This window comes from Saccostrea echinata, unplaced genomic scaffold, assembly GCF_033153115.1.
Source record: "Saccostrea echinata isolate AGI-Se365-2 ecotype Australia unplaced genomic scaffold, CSIRO_AGI_Sech_v1 ptg000030l, whole genome shotgun sequence".
Taxonomy (NCBI): domain Eukaryota; kingdom Metazoa; phylum Mollusca; class Bivalvia; order Ostreida; family Ostreidae; genus Saccostrea; species Saccostrea echinata.
In genome coordinates, this window is record NW_026889779.1 from 5,592,759 (window position 1) to 5,612,870 (window position 20,112).

A 20,112-nucleotide genomic window follows, 5' to 3' on the forward strand; every position below is an offset into this window, starting at 1 on the left:
TGAGCACAATCTTTTTCGTGCCACCAACTGCGACACCGGACCTCCTTTTATACAGTCTTTTAACTCTAATGATAAAGAGCTCCACAAAATTAAAATGCAAAGCCAAAAGTGCAATATTAACAGATCAATATCGCACCTTCGCACTCTTGCTTTGCATCTTTGCACCTTAACCCTAAAGGTGCAAATTCAAAGATGCTAGTGGCCCCCCACAGAACACCATATAAAATTCATATCAAGCCAAATTAAAGTCAGTATATATTTGTTTTCAAAACTTACAGTTGTTGAATCGATAAACCTTGGTTTAAGGTGTATATTTGGATCATTCACAATATAGGGAACAGAAATGTGACTCTTGCATTATCTAGGCCTTCTATTTTGCATGATTTGCAACCTGCAACTCACTCATCTATTCAAATTATTATCCAGAAGCCATGAATACCAAACAATGGTAAAACCTAATGTATTTGCAATACCCAGACTATATGAAAACCCAAAGCATGAAATAATAAATGTCTCTTTACTTCCTGTAAAATTTAACAATTCATCAATAACAATGTAAATGATGTAAATGAGTTTTACAACCAACATACACACATCCTCCCTTCCTGTAACATTCTGACTTGTTTTGAAAAATCTAACAGTGGAACACATTGGTAATGGTTGCTATGTCAATAATGATGTCATCAGTCACTGTCAGGCTCTTCTTTGATCTTTTTCTTTTTCTTCTTCTTCTTTTCAGAATTTTCAAGAGGCAGAACTGCAAGAAATATGTTATGATGTACATTTTAATTAAGAAATGGTTATATATTTTTTTTTGCATTTATCATCCCTATACATGTATTAGTCTAAGAAACCATTTGCAAAAACGTAAATCTGATATATAAAACAGTACAGTAAAAAATGCTTGTAGCAAACACACTTGTAATGAATTACGCTTACAGTGAAGTGATTTTCATTCCCCGTGATTTTACAGTATCTGTATATTATACTCTTATTGGATGTAATGAATAATACTCATAACAAAGCAAAATTCTCTGTCCCTGGCACTTCGTTGCTTATAACAAAGCAAATCCTCTGACCCTGGTACTTCGATATAATCACGTTTTTCTGTATTCATTAACTTGTGGTTGAAATGACTTAGGCAAGATACATGTATCAACACTAAATCTGATTCCTGCTAAACCAATATAGTAATAAATCTGCAAGGTAAGGGGTTGATACCAGAATAAGTGGATAAAAAAATTCATGTTTTTGGAAGAAATAGTACTCTTCATTAACATAGGTTGTCTCAGTTAATTGTAGAATTCTGGAATACATGTACTTTAATTTTTCTAACATGATATATTCTAAGGTTAACATATCCGCATTGCAACAGATAAAAATAACAGAAAACAAGAGTCATCAACAGTGCCCTCTTGAAAAAAAAAAAATTAAAGGTGGTAAAATACAGAGGACCAGCAAGACAGCAACACAATCCTTTTTACAACAATATTGGACTTGTGGAACTGAGGTCTACCCTAATCATTGGTCCTATACATGTTTGACAAGTCACAGCATAGTATGTTTTAACTGGAACACTGAAACTGCAATACAGAAAACCACAAGAAAACCACATACTCATGTTACAAGCAATATAACGTTTCTTGCTTGCAAACTTAACACCCCCATCTCTACAAAAAGAGTTCTCAACTAGGCCTGTCTCAGTCTATATGCCTTTCTCTTTGATCCATACCTTCTTCAACAGGTTCTTCACTCTTTCTCTTTTCTTTCTTTTTCTTCTTCTTTTTCTCTGAGGTAGGAGCATCACCATCTTCTTCCATTTTGAGAACTTTAGGCTTGACATCATCCTCTGTCTCTCCATTCTCTTCAAATTTTCGTTTCTTAGATGCACTTGGCAATGTAGAATCAAAAGATGTGTCATAAGTCTTCACCTCACTGGAAAAGAAAGGAATCACTGAACATTTTGTCAAAGCATTTAAGGAATACAAGTGTTGCTACCAGGTACTCCACAGTAATATCAGAAATTATACAATTCATAATTAGGTCAAGGGATTCATTTTTAAAAATTCAATCTTTTTAACTTTTTTTTTAAACACAGTCAATACAATATCCTCTGAAAGCTTTAAGAAGATTAGAAATACATGAGGATAAAGTTTTTTGGTACATATGAAATACTTACTATAACATGTTAAGTATATGTTATTCTTCTGAGATTATACAAAATATAGAGATTGACCTTGACACAGTTAAAGTTTACATAATGAGTCAAAATCATGTGTCTCTTTCAAGATAATTGTATCATAAAACAAAAGACTTATGTGAAATATGAATAAAGTGAAGTTTTGACAACTCAACTGCACTGTAAAGCAAGAAAAGAACTGCAAAATGTAAGTGCCGGAAAAGCAAAGGTATATATATCGCTTAGTTATTATCATTAATGTCAACAATGTCAAGGTCACGCAACTTCTACTTTTAGCGTGAAACTTGTAAACAACACTGAACTGCAGCAAGCAAAAGTGAGGAATAATTTCTGATCATCCTCATTGAAGATTATATCCTACATTTATATCTATGGAATTGACCATGGTAAATTCTTCAACTCTTCTGCGCATACGTACAATAAAGAGGAAGAAGTGATGCAATATTTTTGTGTTGGGGCAAATAAAAATTATTTTTATGCCCCCGGATCGAAAGATCCCGGGGGTATATTGTTTTTGTCCTGTCTGTCTGTTTATCTGTTTGTCTGTCTGTCTGTTGTCAACTTTAACCTTGCCCATAACTTTTGATTGGTTGGAGCTATGACTTTCATATTTCACATGTGTATTCCTTGTGACAAGACCTTTCTTTGGGTACCATCATATTTGACCTTTTGACCTTGACCTTGGAGTTTGACCCACTTTTGCAAAATTTTATGAGACTTTAACCTTGGCCATAACTTCTGAACAGTTGGAGCTTGGGGTTTCAAACTTCATATGTGTATTCTTTGTGACAAGGCCTTCTTTTGTATACCAACAACTTTGACCTTTTGACCTTGACCTTGGACTTTGACCTACTTTTGAAAAACTTTAACCTTGGCCATAACTTTTGAATGGTTGATGCTAGGGCTTTCATACTTCACATATGTAATCCTTGTGACAAGACCTTCCTTTGGATACCAACCACTTTGACCCTTTGACCTTGACCTAGGAGTTTGACCTATTTTTGAAAAACTTTAACCTTGGCCATAACTTTTGAATGGTTGGTGCTAGGGCTTTCATACTTCACATATGTAATCCTTGTGACAAGATCTTCCTTTGGATACCAACCACTTTGACCTTGACGTTTGACTTTTATTTAAAAAACTTTAACTTTCACCATAACTTTTGAACAGATGTATCTAGGTCTTTCAAATTTCACAGGTGTTTTCCTCAAGACAAGATCTTTCTTTGGGTATCAACATTTTTTATCTTTTGGCCTGGATTTTGACTTGCATTTGAGAAACTTAAACCTTCGACATAAGCTGCCATACGGGGGCATCAGTGTTTCACAAACACATCTTGTTACTTTTATTTTTCTCCAGAAAAGTAGATTTTTTAGGTTTTGAAACTTGTAATTTTCTGAAACCTAATATCTTTAAGAACTGAACAAAATTTGCATGTGTCATGCAAAAATTCTGCTTTTGTTAATTTTCCCCTTTTTTCGACATGGTGTCTCTTTCATTACCGTAAAGTCGTGTGTATTGGCCGCAATGGTGTAAAAGACACAACCCCAAAGTTGGGGTGAAAATCTTGAAAAAAAACGCAGGTCCTATGTAAAATGCACATCCAAAAAACGCATAAATTGGATGTGACTTTAATTTTTCTAGTACAGTAACTTAAGATAAAAGGAGGAAAAAGTTACGAATCTCAAACGAAAGTAGCAAGTCAGCTTTTTACTCTACGTATTAAAAGTGTGCATGTGTGATCATTTAAATTTAATCTTTTTAATAATTATCTATCCAGAGATAATAAAAGAAATACCTGATTATTTTCTTTTCAAATTAATTCCAAGCGTGTTATGAAGTTATGCTTACCAGTATAATGCACAACAAGCGCGTGTCAGTAATTACGTAAACAAAAATCATACCCAAGCGATATTAGTGTCAAACATTTGGATAATAAAACAGTTCTTGGTATCCATTGATAATTATTTTAGTTAGCTAGTGCAATGAACAATCAGTGCTGTGACCATGATGACGTGCTAAATGAACATTTTCATATTTATGTCTTATGAATATTTTCTTGAATGTGCTTGATTGTATTTTACAAATACGTTTTTATATATGCTTCCGACTGAAATGTGTTTTAAGTTCTTTTAAAAAACGTGTTGCTTTCATTGCAGGTGTTGAGGTGATAATTGTTAAATAAACAATGGTCATGCCCTACGTGACAACATAGTCTGAAGTTATATATAGCAATGACGCGACAATAGATTGATTGATTGATTGTATATTGTTTTACGTCCCATTCGAGAATTTTTCACTCATATAGAGACGTCACCATATACCGGTGAAGGGCTTCAAATTTTGACCTTTACTTGGCACTCAGGGCCATTGGGCAGTGAGGGATCTTTATCGTGCCAACGCCTGCCGTGACACGGGGCCTCGGTTTTTAAGGTCTCATCCGAAGGACCCGCAACTTTCACTTCAAAGTGCCGAGTGCATGGCGAAGGAACAGTTGCTACCTATTTTTTATCGACTTAGGTCTGTCGCGGCCGAGATTCGAACTCACGACCTCTCGATCACGGAGCGAGCGCTCTACCGACTGAGCTACCGTGAACGGTTGCGACAATAGAATCCCTAACAATTTTCACCTCTAATTGCATATCTGAAATTTAAAGAAATAAAAATAAGATATAGAATTAAGGATAATTCAAAATATATCACAAAGATTATAGTTGTTGACTCATATAGAATTATTAATATATCTATGTCTTAAGTGTCATGCAGTTCTTGTATATGATATAAGCGACGGTAGTTCAAAATGGCGGAATACGCTGAAATAAAACAAAGATCGTTTTTCATTATGATTTTATTTATGAAACGATTATCTTTTTTTTCAACAGGTAGGGTAGATGTATATGAATACAACAGGTAGGGCTGACATATATGACTCTGAAATTAGAGTAATAGTAACAAACTTTGACGTAATTGGTTACAAAGAGTAATCAATTCAAATGGATCGGGAAAATGGTCCTCGGCACTGAGAAAGTGACCTGGAAAAAATTGGGTTGTATTTTGTTCCGATGTATTAAGCACATCCCTAATTTTAAATAATTTTCTGAGGAAAAAATGTGTGGCCAATACAAGCGACTTTGCGGTACTGCAGTTTTATGAACTGGCCATTCAAACAATTTCATGTTATTATGTGATGTTTGCATCTTATAGCATCATTTAATGAAGTTTTTACTATCTTGATTTAAAATATGGGTTCTCAGGTTTTTTTGTCAAAATGTTATTCCTCCAAGTAAGAAAAAAATAGCTGGACACACATTGTATTAAGTGATCCCCCTGTCTGCAATGTTTTGCATGCTACACGAAAGAGGTCTGAATTGTTCCTTCAACACATTTCATATGCAAGAACATAGCTCACAAGCCATATCATAACATTTTCCAAATCTGACCTTTTATTATGGTACTTCTCCCATTTTGCTGGAGTCTTTCCACTTCCTGTGATTTTCCTTGCCTGAAATAAAATACCCATTTTGAAAATATAATTGTATTTACAGTTCTAGCAAACTCCTTTGCAGAAGATTTTCAGAATGTTCTCAAACTGGATTCTGTACATTCCACCCACCTTTCCCTCCTCCAATGCCCTCATGCGTTTTTCCAGCAATGCTCTGTGCTCCATCCCCATTTCCACATTAGTGTCTTCACCCAAGGCATCCACTCGAATTGCCAAGGCAGCCTTTGCTGCCAACATTCTGGACATCTGACAAAAACGTAAACACATTTCACTCATAGCTTTGGTGACCTTCTTTATGAGGTTTTATTATGGATTTTGTAAGTAAAGGAGTTGTGACCTTTTTGAGAACCCACCTTTCCTTTAAGTTTCTGGTTAGCCTGACCCACCAGTGAAGCATGATAAATAAGACCATACTTAGGTGTGTCATGTTTGGTTTTCAGGGCTCGGAACAAAGCTTTTTCAGCTCCAAGTATCTGAACAGTGGATGAGGGGTGCTTAGCCAAATTCAGCAAGGAGCCTACAATATAGGCAGATATCAGTAGACACAGAGAGGAGTGTATTGTGAATCTTTCTGTAGTTCAAGCCTCTTAATAACACTCATACACTCCTCTCTGTGTCTGACTGTTGTCATAAGGTGGAAAGCATCATAATCTGGTCAAGCACTTGTTTGAATTGATAACAATCACTCCCTGATAATTACCTGCATGGGCTATTAACCTCGCCCCCACCAGCTCCCCTACCAGCACTGTTAGGTTTGGAGCTACAGCCATCATCCTGTTTTTCACATACTCATACAGTTGCTGACGGTAATCAGTAATTTCTATAACCTAAAAAAAGGATTGTTTGAGAAAATTATTAGTCATTAATAAATACCTTGCTGCAGGGGGGCAGATTATAAATAAAATGTGTCCTTTTTCCAGTTCTGTTAAGTTATGGTACTTTCATCCTGAAATGTCCTTATCTGATTGGTCTTTTCATTATGAATCTGTAACTTCTATACATCACTTATAAAAGTGAAAATTTTTTTATTACTTAATTGCCTTCAAAGTAAAGTTTTTTTTCTCCACTTAAAAGTGACTCAAATATCAGTATACAGCAGTCTCAGATATGAACAGACAATGTGTGAAATTCCTCATTTACTAAATCAGATGATCAGAATATTGGTACATCATTGACTGCAAAAATCCGAAGAACCCATGATACAACTAAGATTTTTACATGTATTCCATTTTTAAAATAAGAAAACATGCAAATAAATTCAAAGAATAATCTGTTTTGTCTTGATGTTGTTTTGACTTTATCCAGTGTTTATTTAGAACACAATGACATTATTTTTTAATTACAGTTATTAATGCTTTAATGTAAACATATTTATGACTGAGATCATTAATAATCACTTTCCCCCGCCTCAGACAATAAATAAATGACGACATGACTCATCCCTAACATCAGCTCAGAATACTTTCTTCATAGGCTGATGGGAAAGTTCAAGAAAACAACAAAAAACAGAAGTGTGAGAATCTATGTGTGTGGTCTTACACATTAAGTGCACTACAGGCATTCAGATTTATCTCTGCCAACTTCATGATGTAATCCAAGAGACAGTGAACTCTAAAATAATGTTTGTCTGTATTGTTGTGTGACCTCTCCTACTGCAGCATTCAATGTGTTCATCTGAATATTTAAAAAAAAAATTTCCTTTCTCCATCACAAACTCCTCCAAAAGACTTCACATAAAACCATGTATAACTTTCAAGACACTGTGCACACAGTGAGTGGGGAAAAATCTCAATGCATTTTTCTTACTGTAACTGCTTTAAAATCCAAAAAATCCAATTAATTCTTCCTTGATCCAAGAAACTTTTCAACATAGAAATTCTTCCTTGATCCAAGAAACTTTTCCACATAGAAATCCTTTCACGCTTCTTAGAGATAAACATGCATGTGCCATGGACAGACAGGTTGCAAAAATCAGAAGCCTGAAAGGCTTCAATAGGGTCAAACATAAAAGCAATTCTGTTAAGTTCTTTTAAATAAAGTACAATGTAGTTATTTAATCATTGATTGTTGATAATGACATATTTCTCATGTCCACCAATACACCATCGAACAATTCAATTTGTCTTTAAAAACTGCCCCCCCCCCCCCCCCCCCCTCCTTTCCGATCTTTTTTTTTTCATTCTAAATAAAATAACAATCACAGATATGTAGCCCAAAAAACACACAAAATCATGTTTTTTTATACACTTGATGTTACTTTCTGTTACATGACAACCTCAGTGGTAGTGACGAAAAAGATGATACATCAGAATTTATCAGGTATCAATACAATTATGCATCATAGGTTGTCATTTTAACTACAGTAAAACACACTTATAAGGAACTGTCAAGGATGGACAATTTTGCTTTGCTATAAGCGTAATTCGTTATATCTGGTAGGTTCACAATATGTTTTAAAACCATGCGGAATGAAAATCACTCTGCTACAAGCATCAATTCATCGTAAGAATGTTTGCTGTAAGCATGTTTTACTGTAATTACCTAACATTCAATGTTTACTGTCCTAAATTTAGTGGCAGTGACATACCTGATCACAGAGGTGAGTGATGTTCAAAATGTCTTCCTCTGAGATTTCTGTTCCCATGGAGATTTCTGCTGCTTGTTTTACTTCCTGCTCAATGTCCTCTGGCAGAATATCAGAAAGGTCTGTGCTGACTGCATTTGTTCTGTAGCCTGCAAAGTAAACAGAGAAACTAACAAATATTTTATTTAAAATTTCAATACACTTTTAAAATCTATTAAAATATTTGCAGGAAAAATTACATTGATTAAGCCTATAATTTTTAAATTTATAGTAAGAATGAGGTACATGTAATGCAATATATCTTAATAATTGACTTGTTTTACATTCCTGGTATGCAAATTCACACAAAAGATTACCCATTTTCTTCACAGTCTTAGCATAAGCCAAGTTATCTCCTATTATTTTCGTCAGCTCTGGAAAGTGCCACCCATACCATTCTCTTGCCCTCATTATGTAATTGTTTAATTCCTTGTCAAGGTCATCCAATAAGGCTAAAATTCAAAAGAGACAGCTTAAAACCTTCAATTACTGACTCTGTAAAATACTTTCTTTTAACAAAAGGAAGAAACTTTCACATCTGAGACATTAATATTCCGATTCAAATTTTTTTAAAAGTAATTTCATTTAATTCCTTCAAAGTTATAAGAACTTACAAATAGCCTGAACAATCATGGTGTCAACTTTATCTGGACTGAACTTCAGTTTGTAACGTGAAAGACTGAAATAGAAACCAAAATCAGTATCAACTTTTCTACATTTAAATACATGTATTTGCTGGAGATTGCCCTTCTTTGAAAAATAAGACAATCAGGTTATCTTACCTGTGGGCTAATCCCAGGGCCATGGCAGCCATCTCCTTCTGGGGAAGACCAGTTATAAGGCTGTCCATTTGGGACCTGATTCCTCTCATCAACTCATGGATTGCTGAGTTTGATACACAGCTAACATTGAACTTTTCCTACGTACAAAAAAAACGTCAGTTTCAATATGTTGCAGAGTGCAGACTGTACTGCAAGTTAATGCAGCTCTCTTGAGTTACTTTTAGATACTAAATAAAGGCCAGGGCCATCAAAATTGGAGAAATTGGCAAAGACTTGGGGGATATTGGGAAAATGAACATATTTAAACCCATCATATTTTGGTTTTCTTATGTTTTCTTAATCTTTTCATCACTACAATGGCAATTAGGAAAATAACATAATTTACTTGGGAAAAAAGGTAACCTTAATATCTTGAAATGGGAATGGGGCCATTTAGCATTCCCAATTATAGAAAATAGAGAGTTCTGTATTGAAAATTATTAACTTCAATCAAAATCTTTGTAGATGTAGTAGATTTTACTGAGGTTCGATTTGATAAATATAAATTTACCTTTATGACATTTCCTAATTTAGCATCAGCTACCGCCAACTCTTCTTGTGCATCTGATGCAATAATTTTTTTCATCAGTTTCTTCAAAGTCTTGCTCATCTTACCCTCAACAGCAGCAGTTGCAGCTTTAAATAAAACAAGAAATGTTTTCTTGGTACACTTAAACATACACAAATATCTCATTTCAAGTTTATAGTCCATTACTTTTACGTTGAAACTCACATGCCTAACAACAAAAGCCTAGTTTGAATAAGGAATATGTACATATACAAATCAAGATTGCATAAGTATTTTTAGGAAAAACTAATCATTTTGCCTTTAATATCAAAACACAAAGTCATGTTTTATCAATACACATCTCCTAATATTTTAATCACTATGCCAATTTTTTTTTTTATTCAAGAAGTTCTGTTCCAAAGAGAATTTCTTCACAGATCTTTTTCAAACCAAGTGAAAAAATAGAAGAAAAAAAATTAAAAGTATACCTGCAAGAGCCTCTGTTGTGTCTTGGAATTTTCGGAAATGTTTCATTTTTAATCTGTAACAATATTTTTAAAATATAATGTGCACCACCAAAGCACATCATAAGCCTGTCAAAAATTGCTTTATATCATGAGTGTGCAAGGAACAAAATCATGCTAACCTTGTAGGAGTGAAACGGTTCACCGCGGTATCGATGCACCGCGGTATTTTTTCTCGGTTTGATACACGGTGCAAAATCTCTAATTTTCGATTCGGTTCATTTTTCGGTCGGGATCGTTATTCAGTCGGGTTTGGCATAAGGTATAACACGTTACTCAGAATAAATAAGTATAGAAAACGTAAATTTTTGATGACTGATAGCTTGTAAAATAATTTTTGACAGTCAAATAATTTTAATCAATTTCTTCTAGTCAATTTGCAAATAAAATTCGTAAAATATGTGACTAGATTTAGAAACGGAAAGCATAAAACAACGTAGAATTTGTTTCCTTCTATCAAAATGTATCGTATCGAAAATAACCGAACCGAGACAAAATTATACAATACGTATCGAACCGTGAAGGAGGTGTATCGTTTCACCCCTATAACCTTGGTACAGAGACTTCAATGATACCCCATTTTTAATGTCCTATGCTGTAGTTATCAATAAAAACAAATAGTACTAGTACTTCATATATTTCTCAATTGGTTGTGTTGAAGTGATATACAAATGCCAAAACTGAAGCCCAATTTGCTGCTGTGGAGATCAGACAGGTTCAATCCCCAGGGGTGGCCAGATAGCTCAGTTGGTAGAGCGCCTGACTGGAAATTCACGGGACCTGGGTTCAAATCCCGGTGTGTTCCTTCTCATTTTCTCCTTTCTTGTTACATCTGGTGCTATGCCATGCCCTGGAAGTGACAGGTGAAAAACCTGCCAGGGAAGAGCCTGGGTTGGTGTCTTTTGGGGGCAAAGACTTTTAAGGAGGGAGGAATAGCAGTGGGATGGGTTCAATCGCCTGTGGTCAGAGTGCCCAGTTGGTAGAGCACCTGAATAGATATTTATCAGAGGGCTTGGGTTCAAGTCACATTTTTTTCTCCTTTCTTGTTACACTGCATATGCAGATTTGTTAACTGCATTTTTTATGAATATTGCCACAGCCTTAAAAAGGGATAATCAGTATGTACTAATTAATCTGACATTTTTCTTTCAAAACAATAGCAATACTCTTGAAATCTTACTTGAACATATTCAAATCTGTTCTGCTTGAACCTATGTTAAGCTGCAGGCACAATTTAATCAAAATGAACCTTTAACGGTTTTTTTTTTATGAATATTGCCACAGCCTTAAAAAGGGATAATCAGTATGTACTAATTAATCTGACACTTTTCTTTCAAAACAATAGCAATACTCTTGAAATCTTACTTGAACATATTCAAATCTGTTCTGCTTGAACCTATGTTAAGCTGTAGGCACAATTTAATCAAAATGAACCTTTAACGGTTTTTTTAACTATCAAAAAGCATTGAATCAATATTTAGAGAAAATCCAATGTGTTTCCCTTGTTCCTACACTAGGGCTGGGACAATATATCGAGATATCGATAATATCGATTCAATGTGAGGATGATACGCATATCGATACGTATGAAGAAATATCAACATATTGCCCAAAAAATTCTTACTAATGTTTTTCTTTGTTAACTTAACATTTTGGGTTTAATATGTAAAATAAATATGCTTAATATAAATATGAATATGAAATACATAATAATTGGGACCAAAATAATTAAGTTTTACAACAGATATATAACTTCTTTGAATAAATTATTCTTATTTGTGAAGAAATGTCTTGTTCATTTCAATATAAAAAAAGAATTTATAACCAATTAAACAAATCGTGATACATATCGTATCCTGGCTCAAATATCGGGATACGTATCGATACAGAAAAAGTTGTATCGTCCCAGCCCTATCCTACACATTGTTGTTTTGCACATACATGTACACAGCACAAATACAACTGTTTGAGCAATATAATTTACACAATAGAACATTCCATCTACTCGCTTTGCATGAATGCATTGACCTGTCCAATAAACTACAGAATTTGTTTGTTTTTCAAATTATACAGTTTCAGATATACTACTAGACTTACAATTGATTGGCCTTTTCAGGAGATTCAAAAGACAAGTATAAGTTTTCTGTTTTCTGCAATTTCTTCTCGTCAAGTAGCTACAATATTAAAATGAATACATATTGAGTATAATATACTCCACAAGCACACGTGTGCGAACTCCAAGCCAACAATCGGACATCCTTGGTTATTACACTTGATTGATAGAGGGCGGAGCCCTCTCACGGGCCCAAAGGGCCCGTGAGAGCGAAGCTCTCCCTATAGGTAACACGTATGTATGTAAAATATATTGAATTCTATTGTAAACTATATTTTCATTACAATACCTATGGAACTGAGAACCTTGTCGCCAATATGGCGTCCATACTCTTTTCCATCTTGAATCTCGCGACAAATTCCCGCATAAACGAGATGCTGGAGAATCGTAATTTTAATTCCAATCCTGCGTTAATGAAGTTTTATCAATTCTCATAATCAAAAACATCCTTATAGTACACATCCTTATTACTTTCGTTTTCAACTAACTTGCACTCGATCGTCATAGACTTGACATGTGACGTCATTCATTGACTGAATCAGCGGAAACTGTTGAATTTTTAACAACCTGTCATAATTAATATTTCATATGCGTACTATCTTTTTAAAAACAGATTTATTCACCTTTTAACAAACCTTACTATGTTTTGGTGAAACAAATCTCAGTTTAACGAATTCCAGTGACGTCACTGTCTAGACTGCATACTACGCACGATGGAGGGGCGGATCTTACTGTGGCCCCTTTCACCAGACTTGGGGGAAAAGAAACAACGAGATAATTTATTTGTTAATAAAATTTATTAATTACGAATGTCTTCAGGATTATTTTCAATACACAAACTAGAAATATATGATTTTTTGGTTACATAGTATAATTTTCCTCTTGAATAATACACCTAAAAAAATGTTTTAATAGTGGTAAAATCTTTACTGAATTCTGCATAGTATGAACTCAAGAAGGGGGGTATACATTTTAATTTCTTTAAATTTTATTTTTATTTATTCATTCATTCATTCATTTTTTTTATTTAAAAATATTTATTTGTTTGTTTGTTTGTTTGTCTGTCTGTCTTTGATTATCTGCTTGTTCCTATATACATTTGCAGGTGGAGACCTGTGTCTAATTTTTGTTGTTGTGATTTTTTTTTCTCAGAAGTTTTATACATGTGGATATGCTTCAACGGATAAATTAAAATGATTTCTTATGTTTATTTTAAAAAGTACTTTTAAAAATATAGAACAGAAAATTTATTCAGCCAGTTGGAACCTATGGTGGATTATAATCATAGACTAGTGTATAAAGTCCAAAATCAATGAGAAAACTTAGTTAGCTTAGAATCTTCATTTGACATTACCCATGGTAATCTATGTAAAGAGGTCAATATTATTAAGTACTAGTAGTACTAAAATATCTTTTTCTTTAAAGCTTCCATATATGATCCTTTTTATTAATTATGTGGTGGATAGGGATGTCACAAAACATCAATATTATTACTGATGCAGGGAGGGGGTGGGGTTCGATACATTGATAAATATTCTATTCGATACTTCCCAGAAATGTACCCTATAATTCACAAGTTTTTGTTTTAAAATTTTAACAGATTTCACATAAACATGCAATTTAATATCCGGAAAAAAACTTTTATTGAGTTAAATTTGTTTTTCCAGATATTAAAAAAAGATTTTTTACTTTGCTCTTATGTTAGTTTTAGAAAGCACTACAGACTATTCGAATCAGATTAGTTTTTTAAAAATCCAGAAACGTTAAATTTACTCTACATTTTTTCCATTAAAATTAGGAAAATACTGATACTTTTAGCCCTCACGATACACAGCCCTAGTGTTGGTCAGATAAGTGTCCTGATAACCCAGGAGTTAGATCATCTGTAGTTTGGGTCCCATGTTTGACTTCCGATGTAGTCCCTGACAATATTGTCTTTATTCATGTTATTTATATTTGAAGTCATGACCATGCATTGGAAGTAAAAGATGAGAATTAAATGACTTGATGTTTCTGGATTGGGGTTTTTAAATTAAGTCGTGAATGATAAAGAAATGATGCTCATGCGAGTTCACGCATTAATTGTTGGACAGATACGTATAGGTGAAAGAGTTTTAAAACATTTAAATGTTCTTGGGCCTGGGTAGGTTGAATCCTTGACTGGTCCAGTGCACGCTCTTTCCCCATTAATCTATTTGATTTTGAGTACTCTAGGTAGGCAATTCATGATGAAATATCTTAGTCAAGTTTTCGATTTATAAAACCAAATACCTTTAATTAAATTTACTTTGTTATTATTTTCTGACACTAATTACAATTTGATTTTAACACTGATCTTTCATTAAACAATAAAATGTAGAAATGTTCACTTTAATTGATGGCTCCGCCCTCACCAACGGTCGAACCGTCTAACATATTATTGACAACGTTATAATAGTGAAGATGAATGGATAAAGATATCAGCTCACCTTGAAAACAGCATATCCAGCTGCTGTTTCGAATAACACCAACATTTTATATTTTTCTTCGTTCGACCATCAATAAATCTACACCACGAGGTTCCACAATTTCCATCCACGCATGCGCAATATTTCGAATCTCGATCCCAATAATTCGTATCTCGATCCCAATCATAATAAAAGACGTACCAGAGAAGAATATCATATACATATATGCAATCTGATTAAAATCAGATCCTCGATGCTCCTTTTTTAACGATATGTCGCTTACGAGGCGACATATCGTGAAAAAAGGAGCATCAAGGATCTGATTTTAATCAGATTGAATGTTGAATGCATCGATGATCTGATTTTAAATCAGATTGATATGATATATGCATATTATTTTACAAGATTTGACATGACATTGCCCCATACTACCTGCAAACTACCTGCAAACTGTTGTAGCTTTTCCAACCATTAGTACAGCACTTTCTCTAACAACATGTATATCAAGTAATCTTTCTCTACCATTATCAGCTGATTATCATGTGGGGGGGGGGGGGGGGTCCCAGTCTTAAAAAAAAATCCAACCCAGAAAATTTCTTGACGAGCAAAAATATAAAAAAAAAAAAATTAAAAAAAAAAAACCTTAAGTCTATTCCCAAACGTGAAAAAAAAACTATTTCGCCTATTTCGTGGTGGTGGCCAGGGGTCCACGTTTTCGGAGGGGGGGGGGGGTCCAAAGTCATTTTTTATTTGCTTTAGTATATACATACATATATCATAACTCTGCTAATTCCCGGGGGAGGGGGTCCGAACCCCTCCCCCGACCCCTTCTAGAACTGCGTACGAAGAGGGCTATTAAAACGGTTAATGTAAGGAATGTTTATGGAACGCCATAGCTGCCTGAAGGTCACTTTCATATTATATGATGTGGTATAACCTTTATATGTAGTAGTGAAGTCATTATATATAGTGATAAAATCATTATATCCAGTGATAACTTTATTATATGCAGTGGTTTTATCATTATATTCAGTGGTAACATCATTATATGTAGTGGTTAAATAGTGTAATGAAGTGATAATATCGTTACATTATGCTGTAAAATCATTATATGCAGTGGTTATTCCATTATATACATTAATGAAATCTTTCTCTGATGTGATATGTTCAATATATACAGTAATAAACACAGTTTGTGTGATAGTGCAATCATTACATTATATGAAAAACGCTGCATGTGGAGTGCTAAGTTCATTTCATTCAGTGCGACACCTTTACATGAAGTGAAAAATTTATTATGTGCAGTACTAACATCATTATATTATGTAGTAACATTATTATATATATATATTAAATCATGCTATGCAGTGGTAACATCTTTATATGAGGTGGTTAATAATTATATATAGTTGTTAATTCGTTATATGAAGTGGTCAATTCTTTATATGATGTGATCATTCTATTATATAATGTGGTAACTTGCTTATATGCAGTCGTAAAACTTTATGATGAAGTTGTTAATCCAAATTGCTGTCAAAATGGCCGATACTGCGATGGCAAAAATTCTCCAAAAACTTCATTTAGAGACAGTACAACCAAAATTTGATCAAGAGAAAATTACACCGGACATAGTTGGAAAGCTTTCTATAGCAGAGTTTCAAGTATTGGGCATAACTAACAGTTCTGATATAATGAGGCTGAGGACTGAATGTGTTAAATATGGCAGTGGAAAATTGGCCAAAGTAAGTCTACAAGGTGGTGCTCCCGAGTTTGACATTCCTAGAAGCTCTCTAGAAAATCTCCTGGAAAATGGATTTCTTATTTCTGAAATCGCACAACTTTTGTCTGTTTCTGAGAGGACAATATATCGCAGAATGAATAGGTATGGACTAAGTAAAATGACATTTAGTCGTGCAACTGACCAAGAAATTGATATTTCTGTCTTACAAACAAAACGTGATTTTCCATTATGTGGTGAAAAAATGATAAAACAAATACTAGAGCAAAATGGCAAAAAAATTCAGAGATGGCGTCTGAGAGACTCAATACACAGAGTAGATTCAGCAGGAGTGCAGGAGCGGAAGAAGAGGCGACTTCATAGACGTGTCTACAATGTAGCTGGGCCAAATTGCTTGTGGCACATCGATACCAACCACAAACTTGTTAGATGGCGATTTATTATAACTGGTGGCATAGATGGTTTTAGTAGACTGATTGTTTTTTTAAATTGTTCAGATAACAACAAGGCAGAAACTATTTTTCAACACTTTCTATCAGGAGTTAATAAATATGGAGTTCCACTTCGAGCTCGAAGTGATAAAGGTCTTGAAAATGTAGGAATTGCAGATTACATGTTGGCAAGGAGAGGATCTAGGGGCATGATCACTGGTAAAAGTACACACAACCAGAGAATAGAAAGGTTATGGCGAGATGTCTTTGATGGTGTGTTGAGTTATTTCTATCAGCTGTTTTACTACATGGAAGATATAGGCATCCTGGACTGTTCAGATAAGGATCACTTGCTTGCTCTTCACTTTGTATACATGGGGGAAATAAACAGGAAACTTGGTGTGTGGTCAAATGCATGGAATACACATAAACTGAGAAGTGTCAAGTCTTCCCCCCAAAACCTATGGATGGCAGGGCAACTACAAAACTCTGTGGGTATTGATGAATTCATAGATTCCAATTTACCCAATGAACTCATTGATGAGGGTGATCCCAATGAAGAGGGGAATGACAGACCAATATTTGATCCACTTACTCCAGCACTCAGTAGTGGTTGTCTTCAAAGCAGGGATGGGGTAATTGAAAAAAGTAATTGTAATTGACTGTAATTAATTACATTTTTTGAAGTAATTGGAAGTAATTTGTAATTGAACATTTTTTCAATTACTTGTAATTGTAATTTAATTAATTACACTGAAAAAATACCATGTAATTTCAATTACTTTTTCAATTACATTCAATTACTTTATATAATACACATTCATGATATATTCATGATATATCATCACCACTACCTCCCCATTTTACTGGTTTTTATTTTATTGTTAAACATATCCTCAATCCTTCAATTATACAAAATCTTAGCCTAGGTTAATGCTTACAAAATAATTAAATGATTGGCTTGATAATAATAAACTAGTTTCCTTCTAATCATTATGTAAATTTTGAATTTTTTGATCTATGTTTATAAATATGAATTTTGAACCACTTATCTTAGGTCTATTCAGCTATGAAACACATATTTATTATATTTCAATCTTTGTTGTTTGATCAATAATAAAGAAAAAGAAGGTGTGTGTCATTAATTAAGTTCTCTCTTGTTGGGAAGAGATAATTGCCCTCCAGATCACAGCTTTAAATTGCAATAAAAACAAATCAACTCCTCTAAAGAGATATTCATTCCATGATTTAGAAGACAAAGCCAATGAAGATAATTATTTCAATTTAAAATGCTCCGCTAGCTTTAGGAAAAAAAAAAAACCTTTCAATTTGATAATTATTTTAACATCTAAACAGATTTTTATGAATGAAGTTTTTATCTGTCCAATTCTGATTTATGAAGTAGGGTAAGTCAGGGTAATTTCGACCACCGTTTAATTTCGACCACAGGAACACAATACTACACGAAGATCTACGGAAATGTTGAGACATGTTTAATTTATTCGGAATTATAGAAAACTATTCTTCAAATTGTGTGTCCTAGTGTAATTATTCATCGCAAATATGGCTTGATCAGTGATATAAATAATATTTTTACTATTATTTATGTCTCCAGTTTGACGTTCGAAGTCCCCGTCTTCAATGCGCTTGATTTATCAAGGAAATGCAAGAGAGACAACTCGTACAACCTCTTTTTAAGTTTAACCTTGTTCAACAGTCTACAGCATGAATTAAATTAAAATTGTTTTATTTTTTCTTGGAATATCTTTAAGTTGCAGAATTGTACAAATTTATCTTGGATTTCTCTCAAAATGCACAAGAAACGTCCATTTGATTTTGGTCGAAATTACCCCTACTGATTTTAAGGACGCGGGGTAAATTCGACCACTTATTCAGAAATATGTGTAAGTTGTCTTTAACAGCTGTTTAATGCAATGCAGAGTTAGATCTTCAAAAAAAAAAATGATTATACTGTATATGTACAATATTATCTACCTATAACCTTTTATATTTAAAAAAAATATGTCAGATTAATTAACATATGCATACCTAGCTATATACTAGTATATTGTCCGGGCCGTTCACGAGGGTGCATCACTGATCGACGTGCGAGAGAACACGGAGTCGGCACTGGCTATGAAATAGCACATGGCGAGAGCAATCCAAAAGTTTCCAAACCAGTCAAATTAACAAAATAGAGGATACAGGCAATATTAATTGTATGTAAAAAAAAAAATAAGGTTTTTGTAATTTTTTTTTTCATTATTACGAATGCCTAAACTTTGACGGATAAGACTGGGGCTATCGAAAAACCAACGAACCAGTCGTATTAAGATCGTATCACACAGTCCAGGTACACAAATCCAAATAGTATCCAAAATATCAGAACAACACCCAAAAGAGCCACAAGTATCTTGAAACAAAAAACAAAACAATAAAAAAAAAACACTATGATGTTACACGTTATTAATGATTTGTTTGAGTTTGGTTTTTTTTCGGGGGGGGGGGGGGATTTCAGAGGACTGCTTTTGTAAATCTTTATTTAATTGACTTGATCGAATTTCTCAGGATTTATCTCTTTTCAGAATTTAAAAAAACACGTAAAATACGTAATACAACGATTTCCAATTGAATGTGTAAATGGTAAAAATTAATGAAGAAAAATATACGCAATTCTAATGCTATGCTCAAACCTTATACATATATATACAATCTGAATGATTGTGTTGTGAAAAGACGATATTAAATAAAATCACTTTTGGGTTTTACATATTAAAAATCGTATCAAAGAAATTATTTGTGGAATCTGAGAAAATTTCATCTATTTGCATAACTATATATATCACAATTTTAAAATATAGAGTTGGCGAATTAAAAGCAGAATTTAGAATAAGGAATAAGAATTAAGACGTCAATAAGACAGCATTAAAAAGCTTAAGTAACCCAACCCATTTCTTTACTGTATGGATACTAGTACTTATCCATTTTAATCTTTTTATTGAGAGAGATAGAGATAGATACACGTATTTTCTAAATAAGGCAATATAGTTTCTCGGACGGGACCATAAATTTTGAATAAAGTGCGACAGGTAAAGTTTACTTGCATTGCAAGAGTTATCTTTCTTTTTGATGTTTGTTGTGGTCGAAATTACCCCGAGGCCGGTCGAAATTAACCCACGCAATATGCTTACTTGTTTTTAAACCA

The 20,112-nt window shown here is 33.7% G+C and overlaps 1 protein-coding gene across 1 annotated transcript; it reads right to left on the reverse strand.

Moving 5' to 3' along the window:
* Positions 1-498: 498 nt before the first annotated feature.
* LOC133197150 (nucleolar protein 58-like) lies at positions 499-14,870 on the reverse strand. Its single transcript, XM_061333017.1, has 14 exons — positions 14,760-14,870; positions 12,276-12,352; positions 10,143-10,195; positions 9,658-9,782; positions 9,108-9,244; positions 8,940-9,004; positions 8,643-8,777; positions 8,290-8,435; positions 6,403-6,529; positions 6,056-6,219; positions 5,814-5,948; positions 5,641-5,702; positions 1,733-1,935; positions 499-757 (listed from the first exon to the last, which is right to left on the reverse strand). Exons 1-14 carry the CDS (start codon positions 14,802-14,804, stop codon positions 684-686), a joined length of 1,548 nt encoding a protein of 515 aa, XP_061189001.1. The 5' UTR covers positions 14,805-14,870; the 3' UTR covers positions 499-683.
* Between the last annotated feature and the right edge of the window lie 5,242 nt (positions 14,871-20,112).